The 19,453-nt window shown below is 50.6% G+C and overlaps 1 protein-coding gene across 5 annotated transcripts in view; it reads left to right on the top strand.

Moving 5' to 3' along the window:
• Window positions 1–18,122, top strand: part of Scn8a (sodium voltage-gated channel alpha subunit 8) — a 174,536-nt gene extending 156,414 nt beyond the window's left edge. For all 5 annotated transcript variants that reach the window (XM_032885132.1, XM_032885118.1, XM_032885138.1 and 2 more), the window contains 6 exons: window positions 3,645–3,929; window positions 6,444–6,497; window positions 6,925–7,062; window positions 8,129–8,233; window positions 10,082–10,352; window positions 13,911–18,122. In XM_032885132.1, coding sequence (XP_032741023.1) covers window positions 3,645–3,929; window positions 6,444–6,497; window positions 6,925–7,062; window positions 8,129–8,233; window positions 10,082–10,352; window positions 13,911–15,058 — 2,001 coding nt within the window. In that variant the 3' untranslated portion in view covers window positions 15,059–18,122. The remainder of the gene's footprint in view (window positions 1–3,644; window positions 3,930–6,443; window positions 6,498–6,924; window positions 7,063–8,128; window positions 8,234–10,081; window positions 10,353–13,910) is intronic.
• The last annotated feature ends 1,331 nt before the right edge of the window (window positions 18,123–19,453 follow it).

The raw sequence follows: 19,453 nt of genomic DNA, 5'->3' as shown, positions 1-19,453 counted from the left end.
TCCAAGGTCAACAGTTGAAACGGCCACAGTGTGAGTGGAAGCAGGTTTAAATGTCTGTCTCTGCGCCCCCTGCTGCCTGCCCACATGTTTCATAAGGGATGACAAGCCTTGGTAGCTTTAGAGCTAAGAGTCCACCTTGGTAGCCAAACAACTCTGCACAGGGTACAGCCATGGACGTCCTGTCAAAGGCATTGATGCACCATTGGACCTGAACTAGTCTCTAACAAGGACCCCGGACCTCCTAAGGCGATGGCCACTACCTCTAGGCAGCTCCCAGTGTCAGCTGACACTGTGAACTCTCTCCATCTGGCTGCTCATTACTGTCACTCTGTCACTGTGTCAAAGCAGTTGCTGTGCACCAGCTGGAGGCATTTGCCCAAAGGAAGTGATTTGAATAATGCAGATGCAGGAGACCTTTTGGTAACCCTTCCTTTTCCACTTAGCCCCCTTCCCCCGCCTTCCCTCACCTCTCATTTGCCATGTCCTCCAAACCTTAAACTTGCCAACTCTTAAGCTTAGAAACCCGAAGTCCAGAATTGATAAAAGGGGAGTTCATTTGTAAAGCACCTACCTGTTTTTAGTTAAGGTAATTTGGCAAGAACAAGTGTGAACCCAAAGCTACAAGTTGAAGCAATAGTGCTCAGTGGGGTCACTGGGGAAGAAGTTTCACTTTTGGTAGGTGCCAGTCAGCCAGCAGTACTAACTGGCCACTTGGCTAGCGGAGAGGGCTTAGAGGCCCTGGAGCTCTCCAACCCTCCTGTGGAAGAGAAGCTGCTAGACTGGGCAAAGTTTATAGCAAGCTACCCTGTTGTACCTGTGTTTATTCAAGCATGATTTTCTTCAGGGTGCGTGTTGTCATTTAGTAGCTTGGCTTCTTCTATATGCCAGCATTTGCAAGACACCAGCTAAACCTCTCAGTCAGAGACCTTGATTAGCTGACTAGCATCCGTGCAGATGGGCTCAACTGTCATTGTGCTGCTCGATTCGAAGCTTAGCCCTTCAGGTGAAAGGGAGTGTCACCCTAGCCTGTCCTGGGTACTCACTTCAGTCTTCTCTCCTTCCTCAAACCAAAGACCAGAAATTGCAACAGTCCTGCCTGCTCTTGGCAAAGGAACCCTGTGCCGCCCTTTGCTTTTCTCTCCTCCATAGTAACCCTTAAGACCTTGCTGTGCTGTCAGCTCTTGAGGGTATTTACTGCTATGAGACATGCATGCACTTCTGTTGTCAGTACATGGTTGTCACTAAAGCCATGTTCCCTCTGCCAGATGCTAAAAGCTCTCACAGACTGTATGGAGCGTGCTGAGCAGGGGTAGCACGTGTGGGGTGGTAACTGTGAGACTCGACATCAACACGTTCCTGACCAACTAAGTGATAGTTGTGTCAATCACTGAGTATAAGCTGCCTTTGAAAGATGCAAACCCTCACAGGTTTTTGGAACTCACCCTGGAGTTCTGTGTCTAAGCTGTAGAAATCTAGCTTTTAACAATAACAGACTCCATCATAGTTAGGGCAACATAAAATACCCAGAGAGCACAGGAAGAGAGCTAGGGTATTAAGTGACCACTGCTGAGAACATTGTCATCAGGCTTGTCTTGCCCCTGGGTTGCTGAGATGGACACTGTGACAGTCCCTCTGGGGTGCAGTTAACTCATGGCTTGGCGGCCAACATCCACAGCAGAGAAGTGAGGGGCAGCTCTATCCACTTTTGGTTTGTAAGCTGAGGTAAGGCGTTCTCCAGCAGTTGTGATTAATTAATAAAACGGCACTGCGGAGGCTGAGAAGATAGCTTGAGGGAAAGGACAGAGGGGGGAAAGTACATTTTATAGAGACATTTTATTTTATAGGATTTTTTATAGTCTCTGAGTGGTGAGGCTCACTTTAGCACCAGACTTATAAAAAAGGTCAAAGAGATCACATAGGGTTAGCCAGTTCTCCCTCGAAGTAAGTGTTTTGCATCCATATGTTCCTTTACCATGTAGACACCTATAGGGTGGGTTAAACTGAACTGTACAAGAGCTCATCAGTGTCCTTGTGGTGAGGGGAGTCTGCAGAACAGGTGATAGACTGCCTTGCCAGGAAAATTCACCAGGATCTGCTCTGTAGCACACACACCAGAGCTCTGCTGTGACATGTGCCACACCCACATGCACACCACACACGTGCACAGGCCACACACGTGCTGCACACACACATGTACTCAGACCTCACATACCACACATGCACGAACACATGCAGGCAAACACACCACATGCATGCATGCCATTCATGCTGCACACACATATGCACTCACACACCACACACATACATGCACGTACATGCCACATGTACCCATGTGTACACGTACATGCACCTGCGCATGCAGGTACACACAAACATGAGCTTGTGAATCTCTAGCCTGCTCTTCCTGTTTGAGAGGTGACTGTTCCATTGTGGACCATCCTCTTTTGCCTGTTTTCAGTGCTCCCACCAAAGACAGACAGTGTAGAGTGAGGTAGTAGAGACTGAGCCTGACTGTCTAGGTCAGAGTAACATGGAGACTCCAGACTGCAGGCAGAGGCTCTGGGTGCTCATGCCTGAAGGAGCAGACATTACAGCAGTGACTCTAAGAGATGTCTAAGGATTGAGAAAGAACTGCCTCTCGGCCTTCAAGGCCTTCACACATTGACTGCAGAATCAGAAGATGAACAGTCTAAAGGAAGTCTGACTAGCTGCTTCCAGTATAGGACAGCAGAGTTCCTTCTCAGCCACCGCGTCTGTGAGGACAGTCTGAAGCAGGAACAATGCGATCAGGCCTTGGACGCTCTGCTCAAGACACTGTGTGATCCAGTGACCTCCAGTGTTGCTCTCCAAGCACTGACCTCTAGTGACACCGCTGAGACTGGAGGTGCTGCCCGCTGCCTGCAGTATGGCGCAGAGCCCAAGAAGCGTCCGCTCCTCCAGGCATTAGTTTTAAACTTTGTGAAGCATGGGGTGGAGGCCCTGACCGAGCAGAGGCAGAGCCGTCAGCACAGCGAAGGCAGAACAGCAGTGATCCTTGGGGGAGACCCGTGTCTGCTCACATTTTAATCACAAACTGGTAGAGGGAATATAGCTTTTCCTTTCTTCCTTGAGCCTGCAAAAGTCTGCATGCTCAGCTGTTGCCTGAGAAGAGATAACTGCCTTGCATACCTGTAAGACGTCTGTAGTGCGCTGACCCGAAGGGCAGTGGCGCTCTGGCTTTGAACAACTGCCTGTTTTCCAGAGGGGGAATGTCTGTGGAACGGCCATTAGTGAGCTTGCCGTTGCTCTCTCAACAGAGCATATTTTGTGAGTTGAAAAGAGGGAAGTCTGGACTAAGAAATCGTTTTTTCTGGTCCCAGGTTGGTGCCTAGAAGAAAAAAAAAAAAAAAAAGTCCACTTGGGCAGAGAAGTTTGTATTAACTGAAATAAGCCACTTATTAAAATTCACCCAAATATAGTGCAGAGACTTGGACATTTGGGACCCTGCTTGTGGACCTGTCCAGTTACTCTAGTTGCAAAGACAGTGCAGTGTGTTCGTGGCAGAACAAGCCACAGAAACGCCATTCCCCTTCTGGAAACACAAAGAACGAGCCTGTCGGTCGGTCGGTTCCTGTGAGCACTCAGCCGCCTCCCTTCCAACGCAGGTGGTGGTGAATGCCTTGGTGGGCGCCATCCCCTCCATCATGAATGTGCTGCTGGTGTGTCTCATCTTCTGGCTGATTTTCAGCATCATGGGAGTTAACCTGTTTGCGGGGAAATACCACTACTGCTTTAATGAGACTTCTGAAATCCGGTTCGAAATCGATATTGTCAACAATAAAACGGACTGTGAGAAGCTCATGGAGGGCAACAGCACGGAGATCCGATGGAAGAATGTCAAGATCAACTTTGACAATGTCGGAGCAGGGTACCTGGCCCTTCTTCAAGTGGTGAGTGTTTCTGCTTCAGGTCTGGGGCAGGCAGGCTGCCGGCACAGACCCCATTCTCTTTCTTCCAGATCAGGAGCACTCTCAGGTTCTTGAGAATGTTATATTCCCTGAACTTGTCTCAGGGCAATGCCTCCCCCTGACTTTCCTGAGGCCTCTTGGAAGAATCTGGTGAGAGGCTCAGTTCTGTTCAGCAGCAGATAGAAGGGTGTCAGAGCAGTGGTTCTCAACCAGTGGGTCGCAGCCCCAAGTGACATATCAGATGTTTGCATATTACAATGCATAACAGTAGCAAGATTATAGTTATGAAGTAGCAACGAAATAATTTTATGGTTAGGGGTCACCACAACATGAAGAAGTGTAGTAAAGGGTCTCAGCAGTAGAAGGTTGAGAACCCCTAGGCTAGAGGGACCATCTTTTTTCCCTGGGGCAGAGTGTGCAGTTAACTGGAGAGAAGAGAAGGGGAGAAAATTAGTGGGAAGGCCAGCGGGATAGAGTAGGAAGCAGAGGGACAGCTGTGCTGTCACATACTGAGAACAGGCCAGCGTTCCCATGCTGCCACCATGCAGGGAGCTCAGCCCCAGGCATGGGTCCCCATATGTTCAGGTCAGGGGCTCATTTCGGTCACTAAGCTACTTCTGCCAAAGCTTATTCCACCATCCCTAGCTTCCCAGTATCCTCATGGCATTGGGAACATTTGCTGCCTGACACAGTGTGCTGCACAGGAGCTGGTAGGAGCTTGCCTCAGGCCATCATGGAGCAGAGGCACAACCAAGGGACAAATCACCCAGCTTCTCTGATGACCCTTTGATTCTGTTGTTGAATGCAGATAATAATACCTTGCCTAGTTGTTAAGAGAATTTGTGATTTAAAAAAAAATCTCAGCACAATGCCTGGCATGAAGTTAATTAAGATAATTGCTATTCTGTGGTTTGCTCCTGTTATTACTATGCCTGCATTATTCAGTCTTCGTAGGAATTAGACATAATGGTGCAGGAAAAGCTCCCAGCCTAAGCCAGCCCTGGTGAACCCTCACTGCTGGATGCAGAGGAGCACAGTTAATGTGCTCCATCCCATGACAGTCCCTTTGCTTCTCTGTCAGTTTAGGAAGTTGGGGTTGCTTGGGCTTAAGGCTGGAATGGAAGAGTAGGACCCTTGCCTAATGGACAAGGGCCTGGGTTCAATTCCCAGCACCACAAAATGGTTAACCGACGCATTACAAGAGGACATAGGCTGGGCTCAGGACTTGAACCTGAGCAACTCAAGAAAACACGTGAGCATCCAGTCAGTCCGACAAGTCCACTGTCCGCATGTGCATGGGAGGGACAGCCCCACGAGTCCACTGTCCGTGTGTGTGCAGGAGGGACAGCCCCACGAGTCCACTGTCCGTGTTCACAGGAGGGACAGCCCCACGAGTCCACTGTCCGTGTTCACAGGAGGGACAGCCCCACGAGTCCACTGTCCGTGTTCACAGGAGGGACAGCCCCACGAGTCCACTGTCCGTGTTCACAGGAGGGACAGCCCCACGAGTCCACTGTCCGTGTGTGCGCAGGAGGGACAGCCCCACGAGTCCACTGTCCGTGTTCACAGGAGGGACAGCCCCACGAGTCCCTGTCCGTGTTCACAGGAGGGTCCCCTGTCCACTGTCCGTGTGTCAGGGAGGACAGCCCACAGAGTCCACTGTCCGTGTTCACAGGAGGACAGCCCACAGTCCACTGTCCGTGTTCACAGGAGGGACAGCCCCACGAGTCCACTGTCCGTGTTCACGGGAGGGACAGCCCCACGAGTCCACTGTCCGTGTGCATGGGAGGGACAGCCCCACGAGTCCACTGTCCGTGTTCACAGGAGGGACAGCCCCACGAGTCCACTGTCCGTGTGTGCGCAGGACTGTTTGTCATCAGGTCATCTGATGAGTAAAGCAGCCCCCCACGCCCTCCCCAAAGTCTAGAATCTGGTTGAGCTCAGCAAGGCTGAGGATGCTAACTGTTTATGTCTGCTCCACTGTGCCACTCGAGCAGGCTGAAGGAGGGCTGAGATGAGGCTGCTGAGAACGAAGTCAGTAAGGGAATCCTAGGGCCACATGTGTGTGTTAGTGAGGGAAGAGTCCCAAGCCTGTGGGTCTGTGTGTTTAGTGCAACTGTGAGTCTCTCAGGCACTTGGTGCTTATGTAACTCCTGTTCATAGAGTGGCTCCTGGGCAGGCGTCCAAGCATTCACGCACACGACCCACCTGCTCTCGCTGTGACCTCTGCTCTCAGACCCTGTCAGTGAGTGTCAGTCCAGTCGCTGCCATCTATCTCTTTGCTAAACTCCAGTGATATTTTCAGGGACTTCACTCGACGCCTCTTTGGAATCTTTCTTGATAAAAGTAACTCTTATGTCCCTGAAAGCTATACCTACGTAACCCCCCACCCCCATTTTGACTCTTATCAAACCTAAGCCTGGCCTTTAGAACCTTGCCTTGACTCCCAAACTACTCCTTAACAGGCACAGTCTAATGACTGACTCTGTTTCCCAGGCAACCTTCAAAGGCTGGATGGACATCATGTATGCGGCTGTAGATTCCCGAAAGGTAAGGACACGCATGGTGAAATGCGGCCAGTGTAGATGATAGAGAGCAAGGTGTGCGGTAGATCCATCAGGAACCACGCAGTGGGGAAGAGTAGAGGGCCGGAAGTGTCTCCTTGGACACTAAGTGCTTGTCCGGTTAATTGTACATACTTTTCCTCCTCTCAGTAAACCCTCCCTATGTCACTGCTTAGTCAGACCCAACTGGTTACTTGACCCTGGTGGCACTGACTACCCTACCCTCCTGCCTGCTCCCTGTACCGCATCCCATAGGTGACAGTGCCTTTGAAGGACAGGTAGACCGTGAGAGGGCAGAGAGAACCCAAGCTTGTCAGCCACACAGAGGGAGGGCTGGTGGCTTCAGCATGTTGGAGTCAGCCACCTGATGACCCAGGGATTGACTTGAGTCCCTCTCTCCTGTCCTTGGACAGCCAGACGAGCAGCCTGACTACGAGGGCAACATCTACATGTACATCTACTTCGTCATCTTCATCATCTTCGGCTCCTTCTTCACCCTCAACCTGTTCATCGGTGTCATCATCGACAACTTCAACCAGCAGAAGAAAAAGATAGGTTTCCTCTCTGCTGCCAGCAGCTGAGGCCAGCCCAGATGAGAGGCTCTCTGGCCTTGTTTCTAGAGAGAGAATGCCCCTCTTTCTCTGTCTCTCTCTATCTCTGTCTCTCTCTGTCTCTGTCTCTCTCTCTCTCTCTCTCTGTCCCTCCCTCCCTCTTCCCCTCCTTCCCTCCCTCCCTTCCTCCCTAAAACTCAAAGTGCCACCTTATGGTAAGGCTGTCCCACTGTCCAGACACCAGCCCCAGACAGCCCCTTTTGTTTGAGGCTGAACTTTGCAGTGTGTGGTTTACAACATTTCCCTGAAGTTTTGTGTTCTTGAGGCCACTCCTGGTGGGACTTTCTGCCAGAAGGAGGGACAGAGAAAAGAGATAGTAGCACGGGGAGACTTGGACCTGGCACCCGTAGCACAGTGGAAGTGGAGAGGGCATCCTCAAAGGATTCACTTCCTGTGGTAATGGTTCTTCTAAAGCACACTGGAAGACTGACTTAGACTTACCTTGTTCTCTTACAAGTTTAGTCCATGCAGGGAGTCACAAGAATTCTAAGCTGCCTTTTTATACCACAAGTTCCAAATTTTGAATTTCATAAAAAGTGAATTTGCTGTTTGCTACACTGAAAGATCCTTTTTGTGATGTTTGGAAGGGCTACAGGGCATGGTGCACACAGGGCATGGTGCACACAGGGCATGCACACCTTCAATACCAGCACTCAAGAGGCAGAGGCAGGAGATTCTCACTCCATAGGCCATCCAGGATTACACAATGAGACCCTGTCTGGATAAAAATAATTTTTTCCCATTGGTGTGACTGCCCTCTGGTCCCTTGCTCTCTCCACTTCCTGCTCTGAAAGCCTGGAGTCAGACAGTCCTATCTCATGACTTGGCCTGGAAGATTCCAGACATCTCCACTGGAACTGTCTCTGACTGTGGTAACTGCCCCAGGAGTGCTCCCTGTGGGAGTCCTTGCCACCACGATGACCTCTGGAGGGAAAGTAGTCTTCAGTGGTGCTCAGCTGCACATCCAGAGCCGGTTGTAATTGTCCTCTCTGTGTTCTCTCTCTACTTTGGAGGTCAGGACATCTTCATGACAGAGGAACAGAAGAAGTACTACAATGCCATGAAAAAGCTGGGCTCCAAGAAGCCACAGAAGCCCATCCCCCGACCCTTGGTAGGTACAGTGGGCAGGCTAACAATGGCACACTATACATCTGTTTGGAAAGAACACACTAGGGCTACTACAGAGGAAGAAGTGACTGGCTGCCTGGTGCTGCCTGGTGCTGCCTGCCGGTCCTCTCCTAGATGCTCAGTAAGAGCTCAGCAGCCGTGATTAGGAGTGAAGCGGGTTTGCATTAGTGCTTGGCCCGTGCCCGGAGCCCTCCTATGAGACAGCACGCTGCCAAAGGTGAGCGAAGGAAAGTGATCCCTCCGCTACCTGTTCAAGGCAGGATTCGGTAGTCAGGCATGGTGGCACCAAGGCAGGACTGTCACAACGTTAGAGGCCAGCCTGAGCTACATAGTGACATCACCTTTCAAATAACAAAAGCACTAAGGTTTGGTCAGTATTTTCACAGCTGCTGTGCCCTAAAACATGGTGGCAATAAGGATGTGGCAGCAGCGTGCTAACATCCCATAATCAGGAAGCAGAGGGGAGGTGATGAGAGCTGGCTCCTCTTCCTCATTCCTTCTGGACCCTCCCCCTCCCCCACCCCACCAGTGGGATGGTGCTTAGTGATCTTCAGTCCAGTCAACCCTCACACTGGACCTTTTGGAGAGAGCGCTGTTCTCTTCCTGTGCGGCTTTTCACCTTGTCTAGAAATGAAAAGCAGCCGGAAAGCCTGTTTTCCCAAGCTCCGTGCACACCTGCGTTCAGAAGCCTCACTAAAGTATAAAGTCACGAGGCCATAAGGCGGCTGTGACTCACACCTTTAATCCCAGCATTCCAGAGGCAGAGACAGGTGGATTTCTGAGACCACCCTGGACTACCAAGTGAGTTCCAAGACAGCCAGGGCTGCACAGAGAAACCCTGTCTCAAACAACAATAACAAAACCCACGTGGAGCCTGCTGAGCTAGGGACGTGTACTCCTCTGCACAGGAGCCAGCACCAGGGAGGGTCACCAGCTCACAGACACCTGCAGCTCACAGACACCTGCAGCTCACAGACACCTGCAGCTCACAGACACCTGCAGCTCACAGACACCTGGAGCTCCAGCTGCAGGGTCCAGCGCCACATCCCCCCTCCAGGCACCCATGTGCACATACCCTATGCATATACTAAATGTAAATAAATCTTGGGATGGGGGAGGGTTCAAGAAGGGTTTCTCTATGCAGCCCTGGTTGTCCTGGAACTCTTTCTGTAGACAAGGCTGGCCCTGAGCTTAGAGATCCACCTGCCTCTGCCTCCCAAGTGATGGGGATTAAATGCCACCACTGCCCAGCTATAAATCTTTAAAACATGTTATTTATAAATATTACAAATGCTTGCATTCATACACACATATATGCCAGTAACGCCAGCACTCGGGAGGCTGAGGAAGAAGGACTGCTGTGAGTTCCAGGCCAATGTGGGCCACACAGTTGAGTTGCAGGCCAGCCTGACTACAGAAGAAGACCCCACCTCAAACTGATGGACTGTGCTTGGAGTCTGGGCGAGAGGCAAGGATGAAGTCCACTTTCTGACTTAAGAACAGTGAAAAGGGAGTAGCTGGGCGAGGTCCTCAGGAGGTGCATGGTGAATCCACTATGAGTGCAGCACCCTTTGTCTCTGGAGAAAGTAGCCACTGGGGCTGGAACAGCATCAGGACGGAGAAGACCCTCAGGTGGGGTGGTGTTGCCCAGGCCAGCAGAACAGTACTTGAGGACACTGAGGCCAGCTCTCCTGAAGAGGGCTCTGTGGGCGCTCCAGACAGATGACAGCAGGTACTGTCACTGAGAGGGCAACAAGGACGCACCAGGAGCAGAGCAGCAGCCCCTGGGTCTAAAGGCTTCTGTGAACCTGTTTCTGTCTTTCCTCTGCAGAACAAAATCCAAGGGATTGTCTTTGATTTCGTCACTCAACAAGCCTTTGACATTGTGATCATGATGCTCATCTGCCTTAACATGGTGACAATGATGGTGGAGACAGACACTCAGAGCAAGCAGATGGAGAACATTCTTTACTGGATTAATCTGGTCTTTGTCATCTTCTTCACCTGCGAGTGTGTGCTCAAAATGTTTGCCTTGAGACACTACTATTTCACCATTGGCTGGAACATCTTTGACTTTGTGGTGGTCATCCTCTCCATTGTGGGTGAGTAAGCGGGGCCACGGGAAAGGGATGAGTGGGCAGGGCCAGAGGAAGGACAAGGACCCCAGGTGTGAGGACCAGATTTCTGAGAGCAGTGACAAGCAGGGTGGACTGGTGGTGGCTCTCATATCCCTCCTCTGTGTGCACCTCAGCCTCCCAGGAAGGTCGCATGGCTAGTGTATTCCTACTGGGAGCTCTCAGCGCTCTTGGGTGCAAATGCTGCAGCTCAGAGGCAAGAGATAAAATATGATTTGCCTTCAAGAGATTTAAAGTCCACCAGGAAAAGTAAAAGAAGCTTGTTTTTTCCGGTGGCAATAGCCTGGGAGATGGCCCAGCTGGTAAAATGCTTGGCTGAGTGTTTTAGTCAGGGTTACTATTGCTGTGATGAAATACCATGACCAGAAGCAACTTGTGGAGGAAAGGGTGTTTTTATTCAGGGTTCATCGAAGGCAATGAGGACAGGAACTTCAGCAGGGCAGGGACCTGGAGGTAGGAGCTGGTGCAGAGGCCATGGAGGGATGCTGCTTACTGGCTTGCTCATTATGGTTTGCTCAGCCTGCTGTCTCATAGAACCCAGCACCACCAGCCCTGGGATGGTCCCTCTCACAAAGGGTTGGGCCCACCTCCATTCACTAATTAGGAAGATGCCCTCCAGGCTTGCCCACAGCCTGTTCCTATGGGGACATCTTCTCAGTTGGCTCCCTTTTTCCAGCTTGTGTCAGGTTGACATAAGCCAGCCAGTATACTGCACAAGCATGAGGGCCTGAGTTTGATTCCTAGCATCCATGTTCTGGGCGTGGTATACACACTTATAATCCCTTTACTCGGGAGGCAGACAGGGAAGAGCCCTGGGCTCACTGGCTAACCAATGTGGCCTAATTGATGGACTCCAGGCCAGTGAGAGACCCTGTCTCAAAAAACAAAATGGATAATACCTAAAAAATGACACCCAAAGTTGACCTTGACGTGTAAGTACATACACACGTGCACGTGATGAGAAGAGTGGGCGGAGATTGCTAAGGTGGACAGTAACTGCAGCAGTGATCACTGGTTCTGGCTACTGAGACAGCACTAACTGGAAAGTTCTCCCCACATTGTCTCACTGGGGCCTCATAATGTCACCAGAAACGAGGTGTCTTATCTTCGCTACATGGGTCATTTACCCAGGAGGTAAAAGAAACAGAACTCAGGTTAGCCCAGAGTTCCTGTTTTCTTCAACCTAAAAACATGGCAGGTTGGGGTTCTGGGGTGAAGAGAGAATGTGTGAGCCTGTTGACTCCTCAGAACATGCTGTCGCCTCCTGGAACAGCATCCCATGTGCTGTGTGCATGCCTGGGCTCCAGGCAGGCGTGACTGACTTCTAATACCACAAAACAGTGCTGAAAACAACAAAGACAGACAGACAGACAGACAGACAGACAGACAGACAGGGAGGTAGTCAAGAGCACGGCTGGCTGCACCCTGGTCTGAGGTTGGTGACTGTGAACACAAGACAGGTGATCTCCCTTTACCTACATCACCCTGTAAGGACAAAGATGTCATGGGGGACACTGAGTCTTGGGCATTTTCCCAAGAATCCCTAAGCTAGAGTATCTGAGGTGAGTCTGCACAAGGTCCTGGCTTTTGAGAGTCACTGTCTATACTCACCTTCTGAAGTACGCCTCGCGTCTCTGTCTCTGGTTCCCATACCATCCCCTTCCTTTAGACTTATGTCAGGGCATGGTGCTACACACCCTTTAATCCCAGTACTCTGGAGACAGAAGCAGGCAGATCTCTGTAAATTCAAGGCCAGTCTGGTCTACATAGCAAGTTCCAGAACAGCCAGGGCTACATAATAAGACCCTGTTTCAAGCAAACGAAAAAGCTTATTTGTGTAACTGTTTTGCCTGCATATGGATATGCAAGGAGAGGACCTTTCCTGGGTTTTTATTAAGTGTGTTTGCCTGGAGATTTTTACACACACACACACACACACACACATATATATATATATATAGAGAGAGAGAGAGAGAGGAGAGAGAGAGAGAGAGAGAGAGAGAGAGAGAGAGAGATCCATACCCATGGAGATCCAGAGAGTGCTGAATTCTCCAGAACTGGATATGCAGACATTTGTAAGATACCATGTGGTTGCTGGGAATTGAACCCAGGTTCTCTAGAAGAGCAGTCAGTGCTCTTAACCACTGAGCCATCTCTCTAACCCCAGTTTTTATTTTACTATATAGTGTGTGGGTGTTTATGTGCATGTATAGCTGTACACCATGTGCATGCAATGCCCTGGAGGCCAGAAGAAGTTGTCGGAGCCCCTGTGACTAGAGTTATGGGTGGTTGTACACTACCATGTGGATGCTGGGATTGGAGCCTGGGTCTTCTGCGTGGACAACAAGGGCTCTTAGCTGCTGTGCCCTTCTCCAGCCCTTCTCTTCTGGCTTGAAACCTTCAGAGGAGAGACTCTTGAGTTCTGAAGCTGGTCTCAATACTTGTGAATTCTTATGGCTAAGAGACCCTTCCCTAGTTAAAAGCTTCATTTGAGTGGGTGTTCATATTGGCTCCTTGGCCTGTAGAAGGCAGAAAGTAAGGCTGATGTAGAGAGAACAACTCTAACTGATGGAAAGAGAACAGCTCTAACTCTCACCCCTGGCCTTTCCATCTCCTCTTTTATCCATGGCCTTCCTTGGACCCCCCCCCATGCCACCCCAAGTCACTTCTTAGTTTTAAGACACGTGATCTGTGTAAGCTGGGTCAAAGGGGAGGGGAGGCAGTTGTCCACTTCACCTCTGCTTTTGCTCCCTGCTTTGAAACTGCCCTCTGATTTACACCTTTCAGCTCAGAATCTTGGGGCACCAAGCAGAAGGCCCCCTGGGTGGGCCGCTTTAGTCTCCAAGGCGAGCTGTCTCGTGAGGATGGGGGTGAAAAGCGAAGAATAGGATGTTCTGAGAACGCAGAGCATCCGCAGAGGAATTAGACATGAAGTCAAAGGGTAGTGTGTCACGGGGAACATTTGAAAGCTGCGTGTGCACACATGACACAGTGGGTCCTTGATAGGAGAACAGATTTTGTTCCAGCCACAGGAAGGGATAATGTGAAGCCATTTCCATCTGAGGAGCCCGAGGTGCAGACAAAAGCAGTGAACATCTTAATACAGAGCTGCAGAGAGAGCTCTGACCGTTCCTAAACAGAGGACACCGTGTTAGTGAATTCACACAGTAAAACTGTAAAAACACTAGTGAACATCTTAAATACAGAGCTACAGAAAGAGCCCTGACCCTCTCCTAAACAGAGGACACCGTGTTAATGAATTCACACAGAGTAAAACTGTAAAAACACTAGAACCACTGTGGCCTGTGCATGCCCCCAGGGTCATGTGCTGGCCACGGTTAAGCCCTGAGCACACAGTCTCCCACTACTGCGTTCTCCACATTTCTGCCTTTGGACCGTGTCACTGTTCATCGTGACGCCCATTCTACATGCCCGTCCATTGAACTCGTGTGCTTCACAGAGCCGGGTAAGAGGAGGGCAGGGGGTCCCTGACCTCAGTACTCACTTCCTCTGTTCCTCCCTCAGGAATGTTCCTGGCTGATATCATTGAGAAGTACTTCGTCTCCCCAACCCTATTCCGAGTCATCCGATTGGCCCGTATCGGGCGCATCTTGCGTCTGATCAAGGGCGCCAAAGGGATCCGCACCCTGCTCTTTGCCTTAATGATGTCGCTGCCCGCCCTGTTCAACATCGGCCTCCTGCTCTTCCTCGTCATGTTCATCTTCTCCATTTTTGGCATGTCCAACTTCGCATACGTGAAGCACGAGGCCGGCATTGACGACATGTTCAACTTCGAGACATTTGGCAACAGCATGATCTGCCTGTTTCAGATCACAACCTCTGCTGGCTGGGATGGCCTGCTGCTGCCAATCCTGAACCGCCCCCCTGACTGCAGCTTGGACAAGGAGCACCCAGGGAGTGGCTTCAAAGGGGACTGCGGGAACCCCTCAGTGGGCATCTTCTTCTTTGTGAGCTACATCATCATCTCCTTCCTGATTGTGGTGAACATGTACATCGCCATCATCCTGGAGAACTTCAGCGTGGCCACCGAGGAGAGCGCCGACCCTCTGAGTGAGGACGACTTTGAGACTTTCTATGAAATCTGGGAGAAGTTTGACCCGGACGCCACCCAGTTCATCGAGTACTGTAAGCTGGCAGACTTTGCCGACGCCCTGGAGCACCCGCTCCGAGTACCCAAGCCCAACACCATCGAGCTCATCGCCATGGACCTGCCCATGGTGAGCGGAGATCGCATCCACTGCTTGGACATCCTTTTCGCCTTCACCAAGCGAGTCCTGGGAGACAGTGGGGAGTTGGACATCCTGCGGCAGCAGATGGAGGAGCGGTTCGTGGCATCCAATCCTTCCAAAGTGTCTTACGAGCCTATCACAACCACTCTGCGGCGCAAGCAGGAGGAGGTGTCTGCGGTGGTCCTGCAGCGTGCCTACAGGGGACACTTGGCTAGGCGGGGCTTCATCTGCAGAAAGATGGCCTCCAGCAAGCTGGAGAATGGAGGCACGCACAGAGAGAAGAAGGAGAGCACCCCGTCCACAGCGTCCCTTCCCTCTTACGACAGCGTCACAAAGCCAGACAAGGAGAAGCAGCAGCGTGCGGAGGAGGGCAGAAGGGAAAGAGCCAAGAGGCAAAAAGAGGTCAGGGAGTCCAAGTGCTAGAGGAGGGGAAGGGACGCTTACCCCGGCTGAACACTGGCAAGTGAAAGCTTGTTTACACACTTCCGAATCTCACGGATGCAGAGCAGCTGTGCGAACGCTGTACTGGAGACCTATACCAAACATAGTCTGCTTACATGTGACATGGTGGCATCCTGAGCGGTGACTGCTGGGGACAAAGGACCCTGCTCCCTGGACTCAGATCTTCTATCGCTTGGGCAGACGGTTACTGCATGTTCCACACTTAGTCAATGCAACTTAGGACTAAACTAACCAGGATACAAAACCGAGGCGGCTGCCGGGACCAGCAGATCACCGCTGCAGCCAAATGGATTTTATTTTTTCATTTTGTTGATTCTCAGAAGCAGAAAGCATCACTTTAAAAGTTTGTTTGTTCATGCAAACAATATTTGAATTCTTACATTAGTTAAGCTAAGCAGCAAAAAGAAACACACACGCACACAGACACACAAAGACACACACACATTCAGCCTATGTCACTAATCGTCTGTTTCTTTAACATAACAGCATCTTCTCCACACGAGCGGCACGTGGTTTGGAGATGGGTGGGGGAAAAAAATCAGGGTTTCAGGCTGAGGAGGACTTGCTCAGGCCAATCCCAAATATTGTGCTCGTTCAATGCATAGAAGTGACCTGCATGATGGCATGCTGTGTTCAGAAGTCATGCATGAGACCCATACACCACAGGACACTAGTACTCCTGTCCCCGCCCACCGGCTCAGCCTTCGGACAGGACCAGCCCTGCACCGTTCACTGTATGGAGAAATGGTAAGAGTTCCACACCGGCTGCAGTCCTCTCAGTGTAGGATTCTTTCGTACACCTCTGGGTAGGGAGACATAATTAACCAATTGACCACTACCAACAAAACAATCCAACCAAACGAGCAGATGGATCCGCGCGTGTACATGTTTGACAGACATCTCTAACGCACAGCCATTGTTGCACATTTTGCTGCTCTGTCCAGTTCATGGGGAGACTTTTGGCCCCGAATGGCTTGTACTATTAATGTCACTGTAAAACCAAATCCTAGGGCTAAAAAAATTAATAACAATAGAAAAAGAGTTCATTTGTATCTCGCAATATTCTGACGATTGTTTAGCCTTCATACTGGAGAACTGACACTTGGGGTAGAGATGAAGTGCTATTGATCGTAGCATGTTACCTCTAGGGGGCCTCTGGGGGACTACAAATACCTTTGGGGGTTTGGGGTGCTTACTACATTCAGTGTCATGTCTGTCTGCTTTTCTCCAGGCTCAGGTAGCTATGGGAAGGGGTTCAGATATTCTGAACTGCCCTCTCCTGCAGAAGGGTTGTCACAGGCTCCCAGCTGCATGGTTCTTCCTGCTTCTGCCATATCCCTCCAGCCAGCAGGGCTCCCCTTCCCGGCTGCTCAGGGCTGGTGAGGACAGCAGTGTTGGCTGGGGTGTGGCTGCAGACTCTTCCATTTGTGATTAGAATGATGGTCTCCACCTTGTGGAGAGACGGGGCTGCCTCTGGACCGAGCCCACTTGGTCTTGTTTCTGCGATGGCTTTTGTGAGAAGGGACTCAGTAGTAATTCTTTAGGGTGTCGCAGCTCCCCCCGCCTTTCTTTTCAGCCCACCTTGCTCTCTGCTTAGTGGCCTGCCCACTGTTGTTGGGGGATGGCTTCGGAGGGGCCCCATATCTTCCATTCCATCTCCTGCTTTACAGAGGACGGTTTTTAGTCCAGGGTGTCTCACCTGACCACAAGGTTTCAAAGCCAAGACGCTGCACTTGAATGTCAGAAAGTCTCTGAACCAAATCAACACAAACCCTTCCTGAGCATAGATAGTGTGGAGGGAAGCGAGCAACCCATCAGTAGACACATGAGACACACCAGTCTGCCTTGCAGTAGAAGCGCTCCGATGTAATCTCCCAGTCCACCTGACTAGTTTTGCATAGAACAAACCACAGCAGAGTCAGTGAGCAGAGCTTTCTGGCGTCCTGGACCGGCAGACACCATCCAACTCTCCCAGCTCTGGGAGTGGGGCTGTGTCACCGCAGCTAGGACAAGCATAGAGCACCACCTGCAGGCAAGGTCGCAAACAGCACAAAACAGGAGCTGACCTGTGGTTATTCTTTTTAAGAGAATTATAAATACTGTAATATACAATTTTATTTTATTGGCATGTCTTTTTGTAAATACAAATTACTGACTTATTAAATAGGAAATGGCTTCTGGCTTATGCCACTGTCATGGTTATTTTTATTTTTTATACTTTCCTTTCTTCTTAGAATTTAGAAGCTGTCAGCCAATGTATACCCCTAACCAGACAGACAAACAAAAAAAATTTTTTTATTGCTAATGGTCTTTTCCAAAACAACAAAATATATATATATTTTTGTTCCAATGTGCAATAAATTCTAACCACTTCTATGCAAGATTTGGCTAAACTTAATCATTGTTCTTAGATCTTGAGATGGGCAACAGCTATTTGATCCTGCTAGGAACACCAAGCACCGTGCTAGCAATGGTAAGCTGTTAGATCTGACCCTCCTCCCCCAGCTCCTGACCCAGCCTGGCAGGCTGTGCCTCAGTTTCCCACACCCTCCAACAGCCTTGCAGGGAAGAAGCCACCTCCAACTGCGCTTGCTCTGAACTTTCACTTCGGTTAGGCCCCTCCCACCAAGACCCCTCACCCTCGCTCCCTCCACCCAGCTGCTCCCTGCCCGCCTCACCCTCTCTCCATCCGTGCTCCACACTCCTTTCTTGTGCACCACACCATCACCAGCAGTTCACACCCGCAGTTAACAGGCATTGAACCTTAAAGAATCAGCTATGGCGGTTTTCGGTTGGTTTGCTTTTGTTTTGCGTCTTCATTCCGTGAGCAAGTGGCAGCGCTTTTGCCAAACATTCATGAGGCCCATCAAAGAGCAGCAGAAGCCAGTACCACTGCACATATATATATATATAGATATATAAATATAATATAAATATTTATTTTTTGTAGCTGGGTCCTTGGTGCAGTATTTATATTCCACGATCCTCCTTTAAAAATAATAATAAAAGGACAAAAAAGCAAAAAGTCATGTGATGCTGTTCATTTAAAACGCAGAGCCAAAGCCCCTGAGCAGTAGTCACCATGACTACTGGTTGTGTGAAAACACTCCCCTCTCCCTTAACTTCCCTGCGGCTCAGGGTGAGAGGCTGGGAGTCACAGGGCAGAGGGTGGGAGCAGGAGAATCTTCCTCAGTCCGAGCGAGCGAGAGAGCGGCCCTGCTCTCACTATCAGGAAATGAGCCACTTGGGCTGTGGGCAGAGACGAGCTCCGGTCAGAGCCCCTGGAGCCACATACAGCGCCCCAAAGGGCTTCTCATTTTACCACCACAACCAATGTAAACTGTAAAAGACCAATAGTGTTAGTGAGCGCATGGAGCCCAACGCTGCCCTAAACGACACATGATTTTTAGAAAAAGTAAATCACTATTAGCCAAAAGGAAACAAAACTAAAAACGGCCCTTTTTTCCACACGAAGGGAAGCCTGTCTTGCTGTATGTCTGTGTTTGACTTTCCAGTTCTTGAATTCTGGAAGGGGTCTGGGAACCGGGACTGTGGAGCTTTTGGGAAGGAGGAGAACCAGAGTCTCCCATTTCTAAGTAGGCACTGCAGAGAAAAGCCAGGTCCTGCCCCTGCCCCCAGGCCCCTGCTTGCTGATTGCATGTGGCATTAGCCTTAGGCTGGGCCCCTCCCTCACCAGTCCCACCCAGCAGAGCCCCCAGAGATGACGTCAACCAACCCAGCTGGTCTGGCCTTACTTCTGCCTTGTTCATGGATATGATTTAAGAAAGAAGAAAAAACCCACCGCCATCCCCCAAGGCTAGCGCATGCTGCCTAGCAGCCTCCACTCCACTACTAGTGCTGGGCCCTGCCTTCCACCCACTCCCATTAGCAGCCCGGCAGACTGGGGCTGCCCCCTTCACATCTGTGCAGGGGAGGGGCACCCCTCGGGGACATCCCTCTCCAGGCCATGTCTCCTGGTCTAGGAACACTCAGGAGGATCTTGAAGTGCCCACTCTAGTCCACGCTAGTAGCTGAACTGGAGAGAGACGGCTGGTAGGTCAGTCCCTGTCCTTGTCCCTCAGCCCCAGCCTCCAGGCCTTCCGTGGAGGTAAAATTGCCATGGGTCAGGACTTGGTGACCCGAGTCCTGAGCATCTTCTGTAACGATGCCTCTTTCTTTTCTCAGATGTTGCCCAAAGTTTTGCAAAAAGCTTCGTTCATTTTCAGGTACTCCCCCGCCCCCTAAAGAATTAGCTGCCGTCAGTCAGCCAGGGGGTCAGGAGAAGAGGAAGTCTGGGTTCAGAGGTCAAGACTTGCACCCCGGCCTGTGCTTCTTGCCTCTTCTCGAGACTGCCAA

The sequence above is a fragment of the Rattus rattus genome, chromosome 1 (assembly GCF_011064425.1).
Source record: "Rattus rattus isolate New Zealand chromosome 1, Rrattus_CSIRO_v1, whole genome shotgun sequence".
Taxonomy (NCBI): Eukaryota; Metazoa; Chordata; class Mammalia; order Rodentia; family Muridae; genus Rattus; species Rattus rattus.
Note: the sequence above shows the minus strand (reverse complement) of the source record. Positions and strands in the feature narration are given on the sequence as shown.